Source organism: Esox lucius, chromosome 5, assembly GCF_011004845.1.
Source record: "Esox lucius isolate fEsoLuc1 chromosome 5, fEsoLuc1.pri, whole genome shotgun sequence".
Lineage (NCBI taxonomy): Eukaryota > Metazoa > Chordata > Actinopteri > Esociformes > Esocidae > Esox > Esox lucius.
The window spans coordinates 14,788,712-14,813,631 of record NC_047573.1 but is presented as its reverse complement, the minus strand read 5'-3'; the positions used below and the strand labels follow the sequence as shown (position 1 = coordinate 14,813,631).

General features: G+C 40.7%; 1 protein-coding gene across 1 annotated transcript; it reads right to left on the bottom strand.

Annotated features, from left to right (window-relative positions):
* Positions 1 to 1,706: 1,706 nt before the first annotated feature.
* nme2a (NME/NM23 nucleoside diphosphate kinase 2a) lies at positions 1,707 to 6,000 on the bottom strand. The gene is given in 5 exon segments (NM_001303823.1): positions 1,707 to 2,110; positions 2,269 to 2,381; positions 2,895 to 2,996; positions 3,701 to 3,830; positions 5,940 to 6,000. Coding segments are annotated over 4 exon segments (456 nt in total). The 5' UTR covers positions 3,827 to 3,830; positions 5,940 to 6,000; the 3' UTR covers positions 1,707 to 1,995.
* Positions 6,001 to 24,920: the final 18,920 nt, after the last annotated feature.

Below are 24,920 nucleotides of genomic sequence, written 5' to 3'. Positions count from 1 at the left end.
TTGTCTGCATAAAGTAATGGCATTTATGCATGAGTGATTGCAATGTAATTAGTGTTATTTGTTAAAGTCAGTCTTAATCTGTAAACCTGAAATGGATATCAAATATTAATGTCAAAATACAGCTTTTGAGGTGGGGGTATTTCTAACAGCACTTTCATATGCAGAAAATATTAAATGATTTGATGGGCATAAGCACCATGACACTAGTTATTGTCTTTTTGATATGCGTAGTGTAATTTGAGTAAGATTCATTACACCTATCCATCAGATCTAAACACGATGTGTAGTGGTGGTTGGGGTCAGGGAGTCAATCCTTTATATTAACATGGATCTCTTTTTGTATGTGATAACCCCTCAATAGTTAACCATTATATTACGGTGCTACATATTTGATAGTGATTATTCGTTATTTTATTGGGTAAATAATTCTCTAAGTAATCATGGATTACTGGGGGGGGGGGGGGGGCTTAAGTTGTCTTGATGTTTTATTTTGGATACAAATAACTGAATGATGTTAAAAGATTGTTGAAATGATTAACACTGGCCCTTATGAGGGACATATGAGGTTGCAGTGCAGGGTTTGTACATATTTTTGATAGTGTGTCTATATATATTTCCTTTCTTCTGGTAATTTTGTGCTGTGATCGAGGTTTAAAAGACAATTTCTTGAATCTGTATATATACCAAATCTTTGGGGACATTGGTTGTATTATTTTTTATTTGTTTACAAGCATTGCAAACTGTTTTCGCATGGCTGTGAAAAAGTATCTGTTAATGATTTTTGTAACAACTAACTTTTTACACTGAATAAAAAATGACCATCTTTGTCAGTCTTCTGTCACTCTTTTTCAGTGTATAGCCTACTTTACCATTATGCAGAACATTATTTTTATTTTTTTATTAAATGTGGTCAAAATGTCCTGACTTAAGTATAACGCAGACACACCAGAACATTAAAAGGTGTGTCATTGCCCATTGTCATGAATCCATCAGTCTTTCACATGAACTTTGACCACTGATGACATGACACAGGCTGCCAAGAGCCAGTCTGTTTAGAATCCTACCTTCCTTTCATGACTTCACCTGTCAATCATCAACCCTCTGTGCCACTGGTCCGTTCTAAATCCAGCCCTTTGCGCTTTTACAAATTTTAGATGGTGGGAAATGCAAATGTAAACATACATATTGAAAACAGTTTGAAATGGCTGAAATACAAATTCCAACATTTAGTAACATTCCCTATTGGCAAAACTCTGGTAGAGCTCAGTTATTAAAATGCTTGGCAGAAAACACCCAGAAACCAAGTGAGGGAGTTGCATGCCTTTGATCTCTTGTTCCAAATCCACTTATCTACTATTAGGTAGACCATTTATTGAATTGTGCAAGGCAGTATATCCAACTAATCCCAATTCCAGATTATAGGCAAAGCTAATCCCTCAATGTTGTAGGTGGCCCAGCCAGGTCACTGCAGTCAACCTGGCTAGCAGGAAAACAACACAAGACTTGAATATACAATTGCAGCTGTTTAGCAGTTGATAAATCCTGGGACACTCAGGACATTCAATTACCGAAACAAGAGGAGTAGGAACATCTCACTAAATCACTCAACATTTGCTACTTAAATGTAAACCTGGAATAAACCCATTAGGCCATGTCAGGTGAAGATGGACCCCCTTGTGAAAGGAAAAGTAATACAGCACAAAAATGGTTGCAAGGTTTTTATTGGAAAGCATGGTTAAACAAAACAGTCAAACAATTCACGGTGACAACTGCAAATCGAGAAATGAGTGGAACCTGGAATGAATGGACCAGTAACAGACCGGTACCATTAATGAATAGAAAGTACAGTGGTCCTGGAAGAAATTGATGAAGTTGTTCCTAGTTGCGGACATATGTTCGGTTTCACACTTCCCACTCCAGTAAGACCCCTAATCGTTAGGCTGTCTAGATAGTGAACTAAATCCTAGACTTGTTCCCAGTGGTAACTTCAGGTCCTCAGTAGATCCATTCATTAGCACAGCTAGTGTAGCAGCACAGCTCATCAGGTTTGAACCACAGGCTGATTTCTGTATTGGCACTGTCTACAGAATCACTGCCATGAATGATGTTCCTGAAACAAGGAAAGACCGATAGTTGTTGGTATAACCAAGAGCATTTGATGTGAAATGTACAAGTCTTTAATGGAACCCTAGTTTTAAAAATGAACAGTATGAAAATTTGAAGCCCTGAGATTTCAGGATAATTTCTCATGTAATATGATTGACTCACCTGCCCACTTGGATGCAGAAGTCGCCTCGGATTGTGCCGGGTTTGGAGTCTGCAGGGTTGGTCTCTCCCAGCATCACTCTTCCAGTCTTCACCGCATTTAACCCTTCCCATACCTGCCACCCAACAGTGACAACAATATTAGTCTAGGTTTCCTTAACATTTCTATGTACTGCAGTGACATAAACTGTTAGTGCCAATCTGAACGTTGGCTCCTCACTACTCCGTGATAATCTGACAATGGTACATGGTTCACCAGTATTTAAATACAGAACCACTTGCTTAAATTAACTCAAGACTTGGGGAGAAAAAAAATGTGACAAGTGATATGTAGCCATAATCATAATCTAGAATGTATGATGTAGCCATAATCTTGCTGGACAATGCATCACAACTTTCCCTGCACTGTTAAAGTGAGGTATGTTTTGGAGAATAAATGAGATGCTCAGCTCACCGCAGTGAGAGGAACATCTCATTTATATAAACAGCTGTAACTTGAAATTCTAAATAATTACCAAATGCATGGTGAAATGCTACTCTGCGCTCTACAGCATGCAGGCCTGTCACCTTGGAGGAGAAACCAGAACGCTGCGACACGTGTCACTGAACACAAGGGAAGTTGGTCTTACCATGGCCACCACAGGTCCGGAGGCCATGTAACTGACAAGGCCTGGGAAGAAGGGCCTTTCCTTCAGGTCAGCATAGTGTTCCCTCAGCAGAGACTCTGGAGCCTGTTAGAGTCACACAAACACATTAGTGCCACGTCTATCGCCAAACATCCCTAAATTCACAGGTTCCACTCTAAATTTCTAAGTGGTCCAGCAGAGCCACTACACTTCTGTAATGGTTGCTCTTTGGGGAGTTTAGCTGGATAACTAAAAGATGAGGAAAATTAAGAGCTTTAAAATCATATAATTGAATTAATAACCAATCAATAATCTGTCAAACAAGAATATCACACTAAAAACAATTGTCTCAAAAAGGACTGTAGAGCTATTGCATCTAAACAGCTCATGTATAGCATAAGTCTCCAGACTATAAACTAGTAAACGGTACAGCAAATGTGATTCAGTGTGACTATGATTGGTGGGCCTTCCTGATCTCTGGGATCACAGGCAGCCCTCCTGGCCACAGACCAGCATGGATCAGGAGAAGGTAACGCTCAATGCTAATCACACCTGTGGTTAAGAATAGTCAGCAAGCTAATCTGGGAAGACCTATAAAGGACTCAAGGACCTGCCGGTGCTCTGTACTTCCCGTCAAAGTGTATTGTTGAGTTACACAATAAGCACCTGTTCGTTTATTGGGAAAAACAAAATTCCTTTGAGTGGTCACAGCGACAACCAAACAGTGCCATTCTTATTAGCTTAGTGCCAGAACTTAACTGCGTGCATCAGTGCAAGTTAAATGGATTCTCATCAGTAGAGTTACATACCTGGATGAATTTCATCCCCACCAGTTTGAAGCCCTTTTGCTCAAATCTCTTGATGATATCTCCCACAAGCCCCCTCTGCACGCCATCTGGCTTGATGGCAATGAAAGTGCGCTCCTCGTTCGACATGGTGCTGTAAACACAAGAGGGTTAGGGGCAGACGTTACATGAAGCTTATAGAAACAGGGACAGCTTATGAAAAGGAAGGGGACACCTCAAACTTCACTCTTGCAGTGCAGACAACGTTAGCCTACTTACGGACGTTGGCCACATGTGGCTTGGGGTCGCGGTGCCGAGGCCCCTGACCCCATCGCGGGACATGAACGGAGCTGTAGACACCGGACCCCAGCTCCAAGCTAACCACTACGATTTAGCGTTTGAAGCCTGACAGTTGTCATGTTCCGGAGTAAGACATGGGACGCTAGAAGGTAATCTATCTAATCACAGCAGCACTGGGAAAAAAACCTATTGCGCATGACCGAAAGCCATGTTGATCAGTGTGCATAATCTCCTTCACATTTCAATGGCTGCCTTCTGCCTATGCCAAGTAGTAGCCTAGCCTAAACACCAGAGTGAACTAAAGAGCCCGACTCTGAAGACTCAGCCCAAACACAACCTGCCAGTGCAATCAGTTCAAAGGAGCTGGATCAGCAGCAATGGTTCCATCAGTAGCTGGCTCAACAAAACTGTTGCACTGGTCTATGGTCACAGGTCAACTTCCATGACAGGTGGAGAATAAATACAGCTCGGGGGAAAATATTTAGACCACTGCACCTCTCTTTTTTGTGTGAGGAACAGAAGGGTTCAAATGAAGAGACCACCGCAAATGTAACACTTCTGTTCGTCATTCAAAACCATTTTGGAAAAGAAAGAAAAAAGGTGCAGTGGTCTCTTAATATACAGCAGTGGAACAAATTAAGTTAGGACAATTAAAAGAGTTGTCAACAGGGGGCAGGTTGATTGGGGGGACATGACAACCCTCCACCTAAAATATTACAGGCAGATCAATTTGTCCCCAAAAATATTCAGTACATCCCTATTAAAGGTCTACATTATGAGAGTCTTAAGTTGTTGCGAATTGAAGTTTTTAAATTGACAAGTGAATTTACACAATCAAGTTTACTTTTTGGTTGTGTTCGTGGTATAGAGGGAAAGAATACAAAATATGTTATTAGCAATGAGGATGTAATAATTGGGTGGGTTGATCTGATGACCGCAGACGTACTTGTCTGTAACAACAGCTGGCCAAGTGCTGAAGGTCACAAAAACCTCAGGTGGAAGGATTTTGTCATGACTGACCATGGCATACAGCGCCGCAGTCATTCTTCAACCGGAAAGCCTCAATGGGTAGTTCTCCCACAACCTCTCAATGTAGACGCCACGAATCAGGAAAGCTCGAAAGTACATACCGCTGCATGACGTTTTAGTGGCCACGCCCTTCAACCGGCGTACGGATGTAAGAAACCCTCAGCGCCGATAGACACGTAATTACATTTAAATCATGTACACTCGCCTAAATTAAATACCATGACTTTCTCAGTTTTGAATGTGTCTGTCATATCTGCTATAATATACTTTAGTTATATTGTTATCAATGTAATGAATAAAAGACACATAGCTATGCTTTCGTGTGCATGTGGGCTATTAGCATGCTAATGCTAGCTTTCATTATGACATACCAGTACAATAGTTTCAATGGGGAACGCTTGTACTTTCGTACCCTACACCACTCAAGCCCGTTTGCATTAAAATGTCATTTCGTTTAGGCACAGTCACATCATGTACCCTTCGTTCATTTAAATGGTACAATACACTGCTCGTTATGGTAAAACAATATAAAAAGTACAAGCACGCGTACAAACCCAACAAAGGAAAAAAAAAAATGTTAAGCATCCAAAAGAGCGCAATGGCGCACAAAAATCAATGTGGCCCGCATGTTTGGACACATGTTTCAAAAGCGTCAAGGCGTTGGCCTACACAGCAATAAGATCTCAAATGCATGAAATTACTATATTATTACTTGCACGTGTCCAGGTAAAACTGCAGGAAAATATTTCATCAAATATTTTTTTCTAAGACAAGGCCGGGCACGAGGTTATGGTACGGTACAAAAGTATACGTTATAAATGGTCAACAAATATATTAGATAAAATGAAATACCTTAAATACAAAACGCTCTGGATATACCTTTTGATTATTCTGAAATCATTCAAATGTATATTTGACTTCAAAGTAACTATACCTTGGCTTGATGAGACTCCAGGGATGGTACACGACAGGACACTTACGCGGTGCTTTCCAACAAAGTGCCGGAACGATACCGCGTTTATAGACTACACGGGAGGCGGGGACAGACAAACTAGATTGTTTTTCCTCACCCTATGCTGTTGCGGAACGTTTGTTAAACTGACACAAACGTCACGAATCGAGGAGGGACTTACCGTAATGTAACCAATCGAAAATCTCGTGTTTGTTGCAAAACCAGAGATTCTATGGGAGAAGAGATACGGATCCCTTCAGTAGTCTCGCGTTGTCAGAACGTAATTCAAAGTTAGTCTCTCTGGCTCGAGAAACTAAATCCAAACCGGTTCATTTATTAGAGCTAGCAAACCTAATTAACCTTGTCATCTAATCAAGCACTTCTTCAGTGTAACAGTATTTCAGGGCCACAACAAAAGTATGAACCTTTTAGGATCCCTGAGGTTGAACTCTGGAGGAACGCATAAGTAAATTCACCAATTGCTTTCACGTTGTTATGCTGCGTCACGAGTTTACTAAACCAATCGTCACATAAACTCTGTTATAAAATCGAGAAACTGCCCAAAAAAATAGATATTTTTATGTATACATATACACTACCCTTCAAAAGTTTGGGGTCACTTAGGCATGTTTTAGTTTTCAAAAGAAAATTACCTTTTCTGTTTATTAAAATAACATCACATTTATCAGAAACACAGTGTAGACATTGTTAATGTTGTACATGACTATTGTGGCTGGAAATGGCTAATTATTAATGGAATATCTACATAGGCGTACAGAGGCCCATTATCATAAAAAACTGTCCTGTATTCCAATGCCACATTGTGTTTGCTAATCTAAGTTTATCATTTGAAAAGTTTGCATCAGCTCCAGAGTTAGCCTAGTAGGCAAAGTTGCAAAGAAAAAGTAATATCTCAGACTGTCCAATAAAAAGAAAGGATTTAAATAGAACACTGACCCTGGACAGAGGAAGATTGGGGAAAAAGGCCAGTATCCTGGAGTCACCTCTTTCCAGTTGATGCTGAGTCTGGTGTTTTATGAGTACTATTTAATGAAGCTGCCAGTTAAGGACCTGTGAGATGTCTGTTTCTCAAGGCGTCTGTGTCCTCTTTGTCAACGTCATCAGCCAATTCAACAATATCTTCCAAATCAACTTCATCAGACAGATACTTCGACAGTGGGAATTATTGACTCCCACCCTCTCGGATCTACCAGAGTTTATTACTCCACCCATTGTGAGATGTTCAGTCATCGACATGAGGGAACCCACTAAGGCAGAGACATTGGCATGTGTTGCCAGGAAATCCATGGCCGCTAGCAGATAGCATCATGAAGGAAATTTATCCAGAGGACAAAGGGGAGTTTACATCTCACTGTGATCTAACAGCTGCAATTGCAAGACTGGAAGATCTCATAAAAAAAAAAGAGAGGACTGGTGCTCTCTCACGTGATCTTACTCACCAAGTAAACTGCATTATTTCTGACAGCAAACTGTCCCCTCTGGTTCAGACAGGGTCAGCTGGAAAGAGTGCATCTGACACGGCTCTTAATAAACTGAAGAGGAAGGACACAAAGGTGGGGTAGCCCACACCTTGTATGTGAGTTGAGCTTTTTGCAGAGGAGTCTGCGAAATGCCTGCTGCTTTCTTGTATTGTGCCTTCGTTATCTTTGTTTGGCTCAGGTTGGTCAGTGTATCAGCTACTGTATCTAGAGATAGGATTTCATGCTCCTCCTATTCATCAGAATTCATTAAAACAGTCAATCTGTTTACAGAAGTATTGGTGAGCCAGGTCACGGAATGCGTGGTTTCTGATGCCCAAAGCAGAGTAACATGTCCGTGTGAGAGACCAGAGACCACTGTAGCACAAGGCTTTGGAGACAACATGGAGGGAGAGAAGGAGGATACTAGAAGTTGTGCTCTTGTGGCTCAGAAAACCGTCTGTGAACAGATGTCGACCAGCCCAGATGCTTTGCAAATTCACTGTGTGGAGCAGCCTGGGGCCAAGTTTATATGCAGTGCCTCCATGGACAACCAACCAAGGATGCAGGACCCTGGCGGGCATGAAATAATCTTTTAGAAGCTTAGACTCAGGGTATATATTCTGCTTACTCCTGAAATGTTTATCATATTGTAGTTCTACTGTGTTTTTGGAGAACGGAAGATAGCAGTGAGCCTTACTCCTAGGCACCAGCACCGAACACCTCGGCTGGTCAACATGCGGAAGCCCAATTCACCTGATGACCTCAGTTAGCTTTTCACCGAGCCAGATGACCAAGCCTGTAGAGTGTAATGAGACCAGAACATTGCTGTTGACTATTCCCTCCCCATCTCTGGGTGATGCTGGCACATTTGCATTTCCCAGAAGACTTTCCAGTCACTTCTCAGCTAGTGGGACTGTCAAGGCTGCAACCAAGAAGGTGATGGGCAGCTTGCTGCAACGAAAGGGAGCCACCTGGGAAACTCCAGGGATGTGGATTATTCTGATCTGACATCAGACGAGGTATTGAAGGAAGCAATTGAGGCTCATAGGTAATATTCTTTAAGAACCAATGGATATATTTATATCATAAATGTACCTCCAAGAATCATCCCTTTCACACCCCAGGAATATAACTATGAAAATGTTAGTTAATGATGTAATATCATGAACTAACTCTTAACAGAACTTTCTTTAAAGTGGCGGGAACGCTTCTTATTGGTTGGTGACAGGACATGCACGCACATACTGTACATACATACTTGGCTGAAGTTAGATAAAAGACATCCATTCTCTCCTGTACCATAAAGGGAAAACTCACTAGTCACCCTCTTGTCCTCCCTCCTACTCACTTGTCTCACTCCATCCCTAAACTATGATTCATCGTCACCCTTTCAGCTCTCCTCTCCTCTGTGCTCTCTTCTCCGTCAGTTCAGTGTGTCTAATGGAATAACAAGCGCTAGCTTGCCAGGTCTGCATGCTGAGCTAAACAGAGCACCAGGTGCCAGAACATCTCCAAGCCTTTCCTTTCCCTCTACTCCTCAATCCACAGAGCTCACAGAGTGGATGCACTTAGAAAACAAATGGATAGATAATCCTTTCGCATAATCTCCTGACTCTCTGCTGCTTGGATGACTGCTATTCCCAGTACATTTTTTTTTTTTTACGGGGGTTTACTGCCAGGATTAGGAGTCTTGGCAGCAAAGGAATACTGTTTAATACCCATGTTTTAATGTGTAGCTATTCCATAGCGCCTGTTGATCGTAAATGTAATTCATTCCGGAAATCTTGTTAGGCTGCTCTATGTGTGTGTGTGTGTGTGAATGTGATTGTTGTTGCATGAGACCCACTATAAAGCTCCCCTGGGCAGGTGAAGAAGGTAGGTTAAGGTTGTAAAGCAATTGGTCTTAAGAGTGTGCCACTATTTTTATGTCTGTGTCACTTTGTTGGGTTTATCTTCACTTGAGAATGAAGTGTTCTGTGTAAAGACAGGGAGTTGTTTGTGTTGCTGTGACCATTCTATACTGCACCAGATAAAGGCAGAAAATTAGACAAATTGAAAGAATATTGCCAGGGGAAAATGTTGGCCATAATGATTGTTGACAAGCATCTGGAAGGTCTGTGAAATTACAGATTACTTTTAAAGGGCTCATGAGGGAAAGTTAATGGATTGGGAGTTCCTAACTTGTATAGTCATTGCTAACAAATGAGAATTTCCCATTGGAAACCATCAGTATTGACTTTCTTTCTCTATATTCATCTTTTCATAGGAATACAAGGTCCGGGATTCATTGTGAACATCAGTTACCCCCCCACCGAAACCTTGCTGATAGGAACATAAATTAATGCCCTGTAATTGCTCTAACAAGGACAACCGCAATCTATACCACAATCAGAACAGCGCAGAGGCTTTTTACATTTTTTTAAATTTATTTATTTATTTAAACCTTTTGCCCAGCCATACAATTTCTGGCATCCAAACAAAACCAAAATGAACCACCCTGGGTGTGGCCACACATAGAACATAAATTGGGTCCCCAACTGGAGGCAACGATCTACACCTGCCTCCAATTGGGGAGACCAAAAGGATTAGAGGTGGCTAAAGGCACCACCTTCCGTCCTGTCTTGACTATGGCACCAGCCCAGTGCAGAGATGGCTAGGGGCATAGCCAGGACGTGACACAAACTGACTATGGGTGAAATGTCCCTTTAGATTGTCATCAAAGTTGAGGACATGATTCAATCTGCTGTCGTGTTAAAGGCATTGCACCTTTTAAAGGTAACGTTTCCCTGAGATTTCTCTACACAGTAAATGCTGCAGATGCCGGCTCAATCAGAAATTGGATTGCGGACATCGTTCGACTGGGATGTTCAACTGGAGTACTGACTCCGTGGTCTCTACAATCACATCCCATAGCACTTATCGTAAGAGTAGGGTCATTGCTAATTTCCCACCCTGGCCATTTCTTATGAATGGCCACAAAGTTCTCCCCCCCAGTCCTAATTGGTGTATTTCACCTCTGTCCTCCAATTTATATGTTATGTGTAGTGAGCCTTCTGGCACACATTGGTATCTCGGCATCACCCTAGTGGAGGTAGATTAGGGGAGCTTTTCCTCTTAGTGTGTAAAGCACTTTGAGTATTGAGAATGCGCTATATCTTCTAAATTTTGTATTATATTTGTATAAAACATGTATATACTGTGACTATAACAAAATCACCATAATGGGTGTCATATAGTCAAGGAAAGGATCATTCCTGGTGTAGAATTCCATGACATTTTCCCACCCCTGTGTTGATGATTTAAAACGTTAAAGGAAGCTCAGCAGAGTCTGTGTTCTACATTGGGAAAGGGCCAACTGTCCCTGTAAGGGCTGTTGGTTTCCACCTCATTAAATGTCTGCTGGGAGCAGCTGGTAAGGAAAGGGCATATGGGGGAATCATTTCCTGCTTCGCCAGAAACACTACACAAAACCTTTGATTCTCCAAGAAACAGTGTGTGTGTGTGTGTTTTCGGTTTCTGAACTCTTTCTGGACACATTTCAAGAGTATATTGTAAGATGGTATGAAATAAAGATGTAGCAACACTCTGAAAAGGTGCTAACGTAAAGTTATAGCTTGGCTGTACCCAAATGAGAATACTTGCTGGAGGGAACCCAAAGAGGGTTCCAACTTGAACCAAAAAAAATGTCTACCAGGATCCAAACCAAAATTGGTTACCCACAGGGACATACAAACCCAAATTAAACCTAAGTTCAGTGCACTGATTTTCAAGAACTGTGCGGAAAGTATTTTTCTAGAAGAGTCTTGCTAGGATCATTGGGTGATTGCTCCATCTCAACAGTCTAAAGTGATGTTGACACCTTGTCAACTTTCATTTACATGAATTTAAAGCCACTTGTAATGTCCATTGGACATTTGAGATTCATCCAAGGAGAGAATACAGGCAGATGCAGTCAAGCCCATGTAAGCTATGAATATATTGCTCCACAAGATGGCAGTGTGGTAGTGGGAATGAACTACCGTAGATTAATGGACTCTGTAGTATCAAGTTGAGTAATTATCAACATGGTGGGAGTGTTCTAGTAATTAAACACCACTCCCTTGACTTCACCCTGAACTAAATTTCAAAGTTGGAGAACCCATTATCTCTCTGTTGACATTCACTGGTCATCTCTTAAGCTGCAGAACAAAATGAGAATTAACTTTATTCTCAGTGTCAGGGTAACTGGTTTGTCAGGCTGTATCAACTTGAAAATGCAACTTGAATTCAAACATTTACATTGAACTAATGCAAAAAAGACCAGAATTTTCAGTAGATAGAATAGTAATAATATTAATAAAGATATAATTCATATTCACTGAAGTTCTCAATGTGAACTCCATGCCATGCTTTTTACAGTACTATTTTAGTGCCTTGTCTTGCATTTCTATTCAGCATATTTTTTATTTAGCATTTTTGATTGACCCTTTTTCTCCAGACAGTGGAATCAGAAGGCATGTTTTGTAATATTTGATTCTATGTATTTATTTACTTCTTCATTACTTATGTAATTTGGGTTATTATTGTGAAGTCAGTAAAATGTTGATACATCCTCAGTGTTATTCCATCACAGCATTTCATCTAGGTTATTGAACTCTTACAATCACAATGACCTCCTGAGTTTCCTTCTAGAACTGCAGCTCAATTCAGAAGTATCTTCAATGTGTCTGTGTGATTTAATTATCATCCACAGACCATTTATGTAATTATGGGATTTTTAAAACTAAACTGTACTCAACGTATTGAAGCACAATGGCTTGCCTTGCCTGAAATGTTTTAGTTTTTCATTTGTAAACCTTTACAGAATTGTATTTTCACTTTGACCATTTGGAATATAAGCTGTACATCAACTGTACATCATCTTCATTTGAAGAAATCCATTATGAAATCCCTGAAAATAACAGTGTTAGACAATCCTAGTTGCTACAATAGCAGTGACCATCACAACAAGACTGTGTGTGTGTGTGTGTGTATTTAGCTCCTGAATACAGGGCGCTCTGAGTGACTGAGAGGTCAGGGTTATTGTCTGTGCCAACACTCGGAGCGGTGAACATTGTGATTGATGCTGCCCTGTCACACATGCATGCATGTTCGCACACACGCACCGATATGCAGACAGACAGACACAGAGACAGACAAACAAACTCAGGGTGAGTGATGCTGGGCTGTCAGAGTGTGAGAGCTGGCGGTGTCTCAGGTACAACTTTACATCTTTGTGACACAGAGTTTCCTCTGTCAGCCGCTTGGCAGATATCAATGAAGCTAATGGTCTGTTCTCCTATATAACTGTACTCTATAACTCCAGCTACCTCTGCTCTGGGCCAAGGATAGCTGGCAATGGATGTGTATGTGTGTGTGTGTGTGTGTGTGTGCAAGAGTGTGTGCTTGTATAGATGTGTGCATGAGTCCATGGCAGAAGGTGTATTTCTGTGTGAAATATAGTATGACTCAACAATCAATGATTCTCTATTGGTGGATATACTTTTTTAATGCTCTCCCTCTGTTCTCCTTTTATACCTTTACACATTACATTCCAAACACAGGACATTACTACCCACTTAGCAGAATAATATCTGAAACTGCATTCTCAAATAGCTCAAAATCAATTCACCTCCAACTGCATTAAACTGGTGTTGGATAATATCTCATACAACCACTTACCCGAGGATCCACAGTCAGTTTTTCTTCAATTTATAGCTCTGCTCACCCTCTCAGAGCTCTTTAGAGCCATTTCACGGCCGACAAGGATTTACAACTCAATTCAAAGGACCAGAGGGTAACTGTATCACCACAGACTTGTGGCGAGAGGGAGCGAGAGAGACACATGAGTAGCCAGGAAGGGAGACTTGTGAGTGTGGGTGGGTGGGTGGGAGGGGAAAGCGTAGGGAGACAATAGAAATGTCCCTTCCCTGGATATCATTGTATGTCACTGAATCTAAATAATGCACCTCTCCTTTGTTAAACATCGAGGAAACACAACACCATTCATTAAAAATACTATGTTGGTCCACCTAGGCCACTTCATTGATTTGTCAAAATACTTTTCTAAATAAAATATACTATTCATGGTTGCTTTCGTGTGTGGGCAACATTCCATGAAAGCAGTTTGAGAAGCGAGACAGTGCTGTTTAGTGAACACAGTTACAAGCAAACGGTGTTGCTTGGTCAGATGTGACACCAGAGGTCATTTGTGACAGTCACCAGTGCAGTCTCTGTCTTGCCCTGAAACCTCACTGAAACGGCTGGAGCAGGTTGTGATAGAAACAATATGTTCCCAGAGCTTACTCAGGAAGAGCAGGCTGAATATTGGCCCACGGTTCTGAAGGCTGTCAGGGTCAGATTGCGGTTTTAGCTGTGGACGGACACATGCAGTGATGAGGGACTTATTGAAGATCACTGTGAGGATATATACTACATCAGTTAAGCAGGTCCAGAAAATGGAAATGGGGGAAGTATCAAGGGACCAAGTGGCCTCATTGTCCTAACCAGCCTGGTTACATCAGCTGCTGTGACTGTGGTGATCCTGGAGAACTATTAAACTACAGGGACTGGAATGGTCAGATTTTCTTCTATTGGCCTTTACTTAGACATATCCATAATAAGTACTACATTAACGCATGCTTGTGAGAGAACGTTCACCAAACGTTCACCAATTGGAGTTTAAGTGTCTGAGTGGAAGAGCCAACCCCATTGCTCAGGTACATAGCCTACAACCGTTTGAGTTAAAAAGGTCAGACAGGCACACGACCAGGCTTAAATTAACCCTGCGTTGCCAAATCAAATGCTAGACAAAAACAAGGGAAACAATTCTGGGGTGGATAAATACAATATATAATTCACACAGCGAAATTAACATGATGAAAATCTTATGGAGTAGCGGGTTCACTGTATTCAAGTGTATTCGACAATACAGTATGGCCTTGAATGCTACTCATCCAATCAGCATCCAGGATCCAATCACCAGCTTTCTAAAACCTCCATCCATGGCTGTTGTAGTCAAGTGTTTGTGGTACACTTAATGTAGCTGCAAACACTTTAGTTTCCGTCTCAAAGGGAAAATCAGGCATGTCATCCTATTCTCTATGTAGCGCACCACTTTTGACCAGTGAGCATTACAAGCATGGACAGGGGAGGACCCCAATAATGCCAGCTTCTCCCTCCTATGCTCATCCTTCTTTCCCCCTAAACAACTCATTCTCTCCCCATCTACCCCTTAAACAACTCCTCCACTCTCACCTCCCTCTAGCCAACTCCTCCACTTTCCTTCTCCTCCCCTCTAACCTCTCCCCTAGTAGACTCCTCACGAGTTGTGTTCTCATTTTGAAGGTCACTTCTATGTGCAAGTTACCTCAGAGATCAGTCATCCATCAGTCATCCATCAGTCATCCTTTTAGATGGCATCAAATGACCAATCAAGGAATGTGTTTCACACCAAGAGACCGTCACCTACAACTGTCCAGCAATACCTCAGTCCCTGTCCCAACTTCCATTCTCTATGTGTTTTTTCCCCCTCATGCTATCTCAGACAGCACTGCAAGGCAGAAGCACTTCAACAGTAAGTCAGACGGGGACTGATTGTAAAGATGTCTCATAAACATTCTTTGTAAGTAGCTCTCTCTGGAGTCATTTGGTCACTTATCATACAGAGAGGACTTATGTACTCCCGTCTCTTTTTTGCATGTCCATTGTAAGCACTTAAGAGATCCTGTATACAGTATTAGATGTCTCTTATGCTGGAGAACAAGGTTTTGTGAGTCATACTTCAACCCTTTAGGACCCGGTCTGAAAGTATCACAAGTATCTTCCCACAGCTTCTAGAACAAACTTGTTCAAGGGGAAAGGAGAGCAGAACAACAGAGTTCCCGAAGGCCAGAGTTCCTTGTTTTCTGATTGACAAACAGTACACTATACACAATAAAAACAACAACCTTACCTTGCTACACCACTTCCCCGACTTCAGTAAATAAGATATGGGTGGGGGAAGAGAACGCAACCGAGTACACGCATGGGTCTAGGTACAGGGAGAAGGTGAACAGCATCTGTAAGGACAGCATTAGATGATGTCCATATACAGTCGGACTGAGTCTGAATGTGATTCGGACAGCAGGAGGGCAATACACACTGGCTGAATGAAATGACACAGTAAAAGGACAAGAATAAAAGGCAGAGCAGGAGTACACCAGTTATTAGTATTCACGGCCACCCACGTCCTTGTACCAGCATCAAGGAATTCTGGTCTTATCTCATTGGACAATCTCATCCATTATTGAGGAAGTGATGGATGGAAGGACGGATGGACAGACGGCCTTCAGTAATTCTTTCTGGATCCGTGCTGCTCCTCTCTCTCCCGTTTCTATTCCCCAGGTAGTTCTCACTGTCTCTCTGAGCCAGACTGGCTGTCAGCAGAGCGTGCAGCACCAGGGTTTGGCATGCTGAGTAGTAAATGTACATAACACACATGATAGGAGGGAGGGAAGAGAAGAGAGAAATGAAGGGATCGAGAGTGAGAAAGACAGGAGGATGAGAGAAAAAAGGGAGTGCCCGGGAAAGCCGAAGAGATACGAAACATTTGAGGCATGTTTGTTAATTTCCTCATGATATATTCATTATCTGTGATTTGTGTAGGGAGCTTGGGACCGCTGCCTGACCCACTTCCTAAGACCAGTCATTCAGACGTGTATGCTGACACGCAGAAACCTTGATATGGCAGAATTGTACTCACACGCTGAACTTTCTTCTTTCCACTTGTGATGCGGATGAGGAGTGTCTGATAAAAAATGCTAATAAATGGATTTACTGGGATGAGATTGTCATTATAAATTGAGTGCCGCAGCGATGTGAAGCTGTGTGACGAAATTATTATTATACAAACTGTAATAAACAAAGTATGCTAAGAGCCTGTCATCATGTTAAAATTACAACAGGTGGCAGTGTTGTTCCAGGCAGGAGTTATGGGTATGGGTGTTCCAATAGTCTGCACTGGCTTTACTCTTCTCTATTTTATCCACACTGATCTGACAACTACCTTCAGGAACCTCCTTTCACCTGTCTAGTTGTTTTACATCAGTGTAGATTAAAGTAAGGAGACAAGGACAGCGGAAAGGAGAAGAGGGGCTAGTTTAGATTATTGACATCTACAATTTTGTTCTTTCCCACCAAGACTGTGTCTAAGCATCAGGTGTTCAGTAGCGCTGCCTAAACAGGAGCTCCAACCAAACAGGTTTCCCTGGTAGTGTTACAGAGAAGTATAAATGGTCATGATTCTGATACAGCGAAATACTCTGTTAGTCATTCCCTTGGGAACACTGATTGGACCTGCCCTACATAGAGATCAATTAGAAGGCTCGCCCAGGCAGAGAAGTACCGCAGCTCCATTCAAGGCAAACCAGCTATATATAGTCTGGCAAGTTTAACATAATTTACACTACGTTTCCTTGGTATATAAAGGAAGGAGAGAAAAAATACTGAGGGGATAAAAGGTTGATTTTGATAGCATTTGAACGATAACAAACAGGGTTTATACAATAATAATATTTATTTTCCTTCTCCTTTTACATATGATGTAGATTAGACTATATACTGTATTTCACATATTTTAGCACTATCTTTTTAAACTAGCGAGTATTGTGGGTGGCCCCCCTTAGAATCCTGCAAAAAAAGTCAATTCCTTCAAGCCGTCATGGGGTCAATTCTTCCTTGCTTCTTGCAGGATTTGCCACAATTCCTTTTTTGACTACGGCTGGTTTTTGTTCTTTTCCCAGTCCCAAGTGATCCTACGCAGCCACAATTATGTTGCGGGTGAGGATGTCAGGTAGCCTATAATAATAATTGGAGTGTTCTTTCTGCAGATTTCTGCTCCATCTTCAGGGTGATAATCAGGCTGAAAAATATACATTTTGCCAATCAGTCAAAGATGGCAATTTCTTGTGAGACTTCTCACGGCTGATGCATGTACTATGATGTCAGATGACTCCACCAGATGTTGAGTAAGTACTTCACTTGATTTCCTACTGTGCCTTAAGGAAGTGACCTTTAAGTATTGTTCATCATATGCTGACAGCTTTTTTGGTCTTCCACAGCATTTTCTAGTCTTCAGCTTACCCAGCTTCTTCATCAATTATGGGATTTCTTCTAGCCACCTCACAAGATATACATTTAAGATGTGAAATTTGCTATTATAGAGTTTTTGTTTTAATGTTATATAGTGTTTTTCAAAGCAAATAGAAACTCTGCAACCATACAATATATATTTTCTTATGTGTAAGAAAACGACACAGAACCAGATGGTGGAGTGGTTCTTTACGCAGAGTGTAAGTCATAATAGAATCCAAAACAATTCAAAGAAAACAGTGCAACGAACTAAATAGAGAACAACTAATGAAAATCAGATGTGTGAACAAGAGTTTAGAATTCGGGTGATTGGGAATGGGAGTGAGCTTTGTGCATGGTGAATGGGAGTGAGCTGTGTTCATGGTGAATGGGTGTGAGCTGTGTTCATGGTGAATGGGAGTGAGCTGTGTTCATGGTGAATGGGAGTAAGCTGTGTTCTTGGTGAATGGGAGTGAGCTGTGTTCATGGTGAATGGGAGTGAGCTGTGTTCATGGTGAATGGGAGTGAGCTGTGTTCATGGTGAATGGGAGTGAGCTGTGTTCATGGTGAATGGGAGTGAGCTGTGTTGTTCAGGAGGCAGAGGATGAGAAATGAAAGGTGAACTGGGAGTCGGTTTTACAATGTGTCCCAAATCTTTTGCACATGTATGTATATAGAAAATGTTCAAAAGAGTATGACATGCTTCTAAGTTTTAAAAAATTACAAAAACTCTTATCTTTTCCAATAATGAGAACAATAATTTCTCACGGTCAGGTCGGGTTTAGGACCATAATATAACATGGGCTGTGTTCACACAGGCAGTACAATTCTGTCTTTCATAAATTGAACTTTCAAACTATCAAATCCGTGGAAAAATATCTGATTGGAAAATATCTAACATGGTTAGAAGACCAATTTGTGAAAATAAGATCCATGTGTATGCTATGTAAATCCTTCCTCTCAAAAACTTCTGCCACGGAAAAATATCTTCAAAAGAATATTGGTTCAAAATTTTGATTTAACCTTAAGCATAGTTACAACTACATGATTCATATTTACACTAGGCGTGTCCTATATGGACCCAGGTGCAGAGCAATGGAGCAACACTTCTTGTGCTGGGATAGTATACCAAATGTTGACTGGCATTCTTATCTGTATGATTGTTATTATACATTTTGTCATAAACAGTGTTTAGAGTGACACTGTGAAGTTATTGTGGATGATAGAAGGATGTTGCTGAAGGATAGGTTAGTTCACTGGAGAAATATAATCAGACATAAAAAATTTACATATATTCATTTTATTACCATTAAAATGGGGTACTGTATAAAGACTTTATTTCTCTACAACGAGGAAATGTTTTCTGTGATTGGAACTGAGATACTAGTTTCAGGTATGTCTTTAGATTACATTTCAGAAGATGAATCATCTATACTCAATATCTTGTTCAGTACAAAACAAATAGAGAAACAATGCAATTCTAAGAAAAAAAACTTCATATGGACTACATTCTGCTGATGTTCAAACACTTCACTGGTGAGCTTACTTTGCCTCTGTCAAATTGTAAGTATTCAGCCCTGTAAGGAATGTGCTTTTTGGAGCACTGCACAATGTCTTTAGAAATGCATCAGGCTCTTTATTCAAGCGATGAATAAGCTTTAAAGAATAAACATGTTACTTTGTTTTGATTGTTCACAATTCTGCAGTCAATACACTCAATACATAACATCCATGTAACTGTAGGTTCTTCAGACATAGAAAGCCTAGGCAAAGTCAGTTGCTGATAATGTTGCATGAAACATTCTAAAGAAATGTCATTTCCAAACGAAATAAAAGATTACATTACCGTGAGCCTTTCAATTGCCCAACTTACACGTGTCATTTTGGAATTTTTGGTTCTACACAATGTTGTTTGTGCTCCAACATGATATTATTCTCAAAACTTGAAATAACATGATATAGGCTAATTTAGGTTGATGTCATTATCAAAATATTATTGGATTATTTATTAGTCTAGTGATTATATGTAGTTAAGGAAGTCATTTTCAAAAGCACAAAAGGTAGGTCTACTGTTGCATGCAGGTCTATGCCATATGTTTGATCTTATTGAAATATCAACATATTCTTTCAATAACTTCAAAAGAATGGTGTGGAATCACTGGAATAGTGCTGCAATCACTGACGTGCTACCTATTTCAATTATCAAGACACATGCTGGTGACCCCATAACTGTTAGAACAACCTCATAAGCTCTCTTGAATATTTGGAGACGTGAGATGAATCTAACTATTAAATAAGCTTTATGAATAGCTTTTACTTGTACACTCTCCAAGCGTAGCCAAATGGAGTGTGACAAAAGGCGAAGTGTTGGCCACATGTCTACCCACAGTCCCCAGTCTTACATTCTAGAATCCATTCTTAGAGATGAGCCAAAACAGAAACCCCTTCTTGTCCTGTGTCCCAGTAAGTCTTCCCCTCCACTCTGCTCGGAGGAAAATCCCACCTTTCCAAGGATAGAGTGATTAATAACACTAAATTGTCAGGGTGAGGGTGTCGTTTCTGTCCATCTCTCACTTGTTTCTCAACCACAGATGGGCTGAGAAAGCAATTTGATGTATTAGGCTCCAGAGTCACATCCACTGCATACTGCTGCATCTTAAGATTGATGTCAGAAAATGTCTCCATTGCTTTATTAAATTGCTTTGCAGAAAATGCCCTCCTTGCAGTCTTCCCCAGTTCAGACTGAAGTCCTCAAAACTTTCTTCAAATTCCCTAGTATAGCTTTGCTGTGAACACTGAATTTAGAACGGTCCTTGGCGATCGTGGGAGAGCACAGGCTTTCAGAGCCCTGGAGGAGGTGGAGGTGATCTTCACTTTGTGAGAGGTGTTGCAACTCAGTGTGTCTCTTATGTAGCTCAGTGATTTCCTGCTTTAGCTCTTTAGTAAACCCTTCAGTCCGATTCTGCTGCTGCTTTCTGCTTCTCAGCCATATCAATAAGCTCAGCCCGGCTTCTCTCAGTGGACTGCAGCAGATCAGTAAAGGCCTTCATGCTATCTGCCATCTCTCACACTCTACTGAGTGTTTGATCTCAGGAGCCTTCTACAGCCAGTCCTGGATCTCATCTAGTTAAGCTTTGCTTTGTTTCTGATATTGTTTATCGAACACGTAACTAAAGACAGACATGAAATCATACAGAAATTAAATGTTTTTAATTGTTATTTTTACACACATTACTAATGACGGACATTAAATCAAAGAGAAAAATATTGTAATTATGATTATGATTACTATATTTTTACAAATAAAAAAATTAACCGCAAAACAGAATGAGAAAAGTGAAAGGTGATTACAAATCGTTCTAAAGTAATTACAAACACAAAACAGAAAATAAGTGATTGCATTAGTATTTGGCCCCGTTAGTCAATAGCTATTAGAGACACAGATAGCAGCAATTACAGCCCTCAGTCTATATGAGTAAGTCTTTACCAGCTTTGCACATTTCGGCACATTCCTTTTTGCCAAACATCACAAGCTTCATCATGTTGGATGGGAACCTTTGGTGACCTTTTGTTTTTTGAAGCCCTCTGGTGTGGCTTTGGCTGTGTTTGGGGTCATTGTCTGACTGGAAGATGAATCTTCTCCAAAGTCCCAAGTCTCGTGCAAACTCCAGCAAGTTTTTTCCCCCAGGATTTCTCTGTAATTTGCTGCAACAGTTTTTCCCCTATATCTTCACAAGCTTTCCAGGCCCTGATGCAGAGAAGCGTCCTCGATGCATGATGCAGTCAACCAGCATGCTTCACAGTAGGGATGGTGTTCTCAGGATTATGTGAAAGCACAAATGAAAGCTTAAGTAGTGTTGACCTGCTGTGATTTGCCAGAAGGCAACTTTGTCAGACATGGTTCCTGTATTTTATTAGTGTTATCAGTTTAGAGTAAAAGTTATGGTTCCTGCATTTTATTAGTGTTATCAGTAAAAGTCTAACTTTTTTGGTCAAGGTTGCTGTCAGACAGACGACCATGGAACAAACACATGTAACCAAGAAAGTTTATTAACTGAGTCCTACAACTTAGGGAAAAACAAAGCAATCAAAACCAACTCCTCTGTAAGCTGAACCTGACATCACTCCCCTTCAATTAAACAAACATGCATCCTCGTTTCCCAGTCACCCAAATAGCCTTTCAAAATAATGTTTCTGATCAGATTTTAAGTCAAATACACGACTGCAATATCAATCTGTAACACAACACACTGAAATATTGTGATCTGTAGGTCACTCAGATGCACGGCTTTAGACAGAGGTCAATAGGGCAGGGAAAAGCCAAAAAAGCTGTGTGTTGCAGTTCATTGAACATCATATGCTTTCGCTTCTGGCATAGGAAATGATTGTGTTACAGGTTACACTAACTCTGCATCAGATTTTCAAAACAACAATCTCTGGAGACTTCTTCTCTAGGTATGTACGAATTCAACAAGCTGCTCCATGTGACTGTAGCTTGCTTTATTCAATCACAGCAACTGTGCAAAACATTCTAATATTAGGCCATAAATTAAGCCTGTTAAGTAATTATTCCAATGAGGTTTTGACATTTTGCAGCTTTCAGTCTGAAGTGTGAGCTATGTCAAGCTAAAGCAGGACTCTATGGTCTATACCAGTGGTTCCCAACCAGGGGTACTAGGACCCCTGGGGGTACTTGGCCTTTCCACAGGGGGTACTTGAAAACACTCATGACACCATAGACTTACTAGTGAAATGAACATGAGGGGGTACTTCAGGGGTACTCCAAGCAGTGCAAATTCTTTTTGGGGGTACAGTAACTGAAAAAGGTTGGGAACTGGTCTAAACAACGTGTGGTTGCATTTTAGGTGTGAGTCTCGATTTTACGTTATTTGTTAGCCTTGAAAAGGTAACCCAAAAAAAGGCTTATTTAATACTGAAAACCCACAGTTACACAGTTGACTGCTAGGGGAGATTTACATGTGAAGGGGGTGGCTTTCTCCTCTTAGGGGAATATACAGTAGCTCACAAAAGTGAGTACACCCCTCACATTTTTGAAATATTTGATTATATCTTTTCATATGACAACACTGAAGAAATTACACTTTGCTACAATATAAAGTAGTGAGTGTACAGCTTGGATAACAGTGTAAATTTACTGTCCCCTCAAAATAACTCAACACACAGCCATTAATGTCTAAACCGCTGGCAACAAAAGCGAGTACAGCCCTAAGAGAAAATGTCCAAATTGGGCCCAAAGTGTCAATATTTTGTGTGACCACCATTATTTTCCAGCACAAAATATTGACACTTTGGCCCCAATTTGGACATTTTCACTTAGGACTGTACTCACTTTTGTTGCCAACGGTTTACACATTAATGGCTGTGTGTTGAGTCATTTTGAGAGGACAGCAAATGTACACTGTTATACAAGCTGTACACTCCCTACTTTACATTGTAGCAAAGTGTCATTTCGTCAGTGTTGTCACATGAAAAGATATAATCAAATATTTGCAAAAATGTGAGGGGTGTGCTCACTTTTGTGAGATACTTTATGTATGAGTACTGGTGGTCCTGAATGCAGATCAAAAGGAATTTTGAAAATCAAAGTAATTGAAGCACTTACATTGTAAACAATGTTGTCCTTGGGGAGAAATAAGGGCATGTCACACTCAATGAAACGGTGCCCAGAGCTAGAATTCCTCTGTGGCTTTTTTACTGCACCCTGTCTTTAATGACCCGGGTCGAAAATGTCTCATTTCTGAGTGACCTACAGTGTAACCTGTAACACAATGATATACTATGTGAGGAAATTAAGTATATGATGTTCAGTGAACCGCTGCACACAGCATGAATAACTGTGTTGGCTTTTCCACCGGACCCAGCCCCTCGTGTCAAACACGGCATCTCTGTGCATCTCTGGGTGAACCCTGTAATGCTGCGGATTGCTGATGATAGCATGAACATGTAGGGCTTGACAACCATACCACTGTTATACTTCGAATTTTACCTCTACATAGTGTACAAAACATATTTAGAAATTATTGTAAAGCTCATGAGTATGATGTGTGTGTGGTTCTATGGATGATGTTACTTTTAGTCGTCCCAAAAGCCAGGCTACAAACAAGAGGGGATCGAGCATTCGCAGTTGGTGGTCCCATCCCCTGGAATAGCCTACCACTGCACATTCGAAATGCCCAGACTATACACACTTTTAAGTCATTGCTAAAGACACACCTTTTTACTCAGGCTTTTAATCCTAACTGAGTTGGCATCAAATGTCTGTGCGGCTATTTTGTCTGTTTCTTGTTATGTGTGCCTACATATATATTTTGTATATTTAGATTTTGCCCTGTACAGCACTTTGGTCACGACAGTTGTTTTAAATGTGCTTTATAAAGTTGACATTGACATTGATTTTGTATGGATGTTAGCCCAAGCCATTGGTGATTTTAAACCCCATTTAGGGGTTTACCCCTGTTTTTCATCTCAGCCCCCCTGAAAATGTGAAGTAATTATTTTCCGCAATCCCTTTTAACCCCTCGTATTTTGTGATCTATCCTCTAAAGCGTGCGGGCGTGACTGACTGACAACAGCAGCAAACAACAAGAAAACTACGATCTATAGTTATAAGAGGCTCCATAGTAACAAGATACTACACTCTGTGGTTTTGAGAATTTCCACACTTCACACTTAGTCAGAACGAGACGTTTATGAGGGCCCAATCTTCTGCATTGTCTCATTCACTATATCATTTGAGCACTCTCTATATGCCAGGAGCTTTTGTACATGGCATGACTGAAATTGAGGTGCAGTTGAGTATCTTAATTTTTAGAAGATCTTTGCTATCATCTACTCAACATCACAGTGAACTACGACGGACTGAGTAGCGACTGTGAACTTTGCACAAGCTAACATCCAGATATAAATTGGTATTTCTCTAATGTTAGAGAATAAGTGTTGACTGATAATGTATTTGCTACATCGACGCTGTTGCTTTATTTCACACACAAAACAGAAGCTTGTTCTATGTACTGTAGTTAATTACGATTGTATGTCTATCATTTCTTTACTCTATGGTTTAGTTGATAAGCAACAATACATTTTTTCATGGCCTTTTCAGCTCATCTTTACCAAGGGTGCCACTGTATACTGCGGCAGCTTGGGTTTTAGGAGAAACACCACTCTCAGTCTCTACCCACTCTCTGTAATAAAGCACTAGGTCTGAATTTTTTTTTTTTAACACAATCCCCATTTTCTGTATGATACTATGTTATGCTACTTGTTCATACAAAATGGAAACTATATTGAACAGTTTTTTTCTAAACCAATTTTCTTTTTTTTTATATCAGTATTT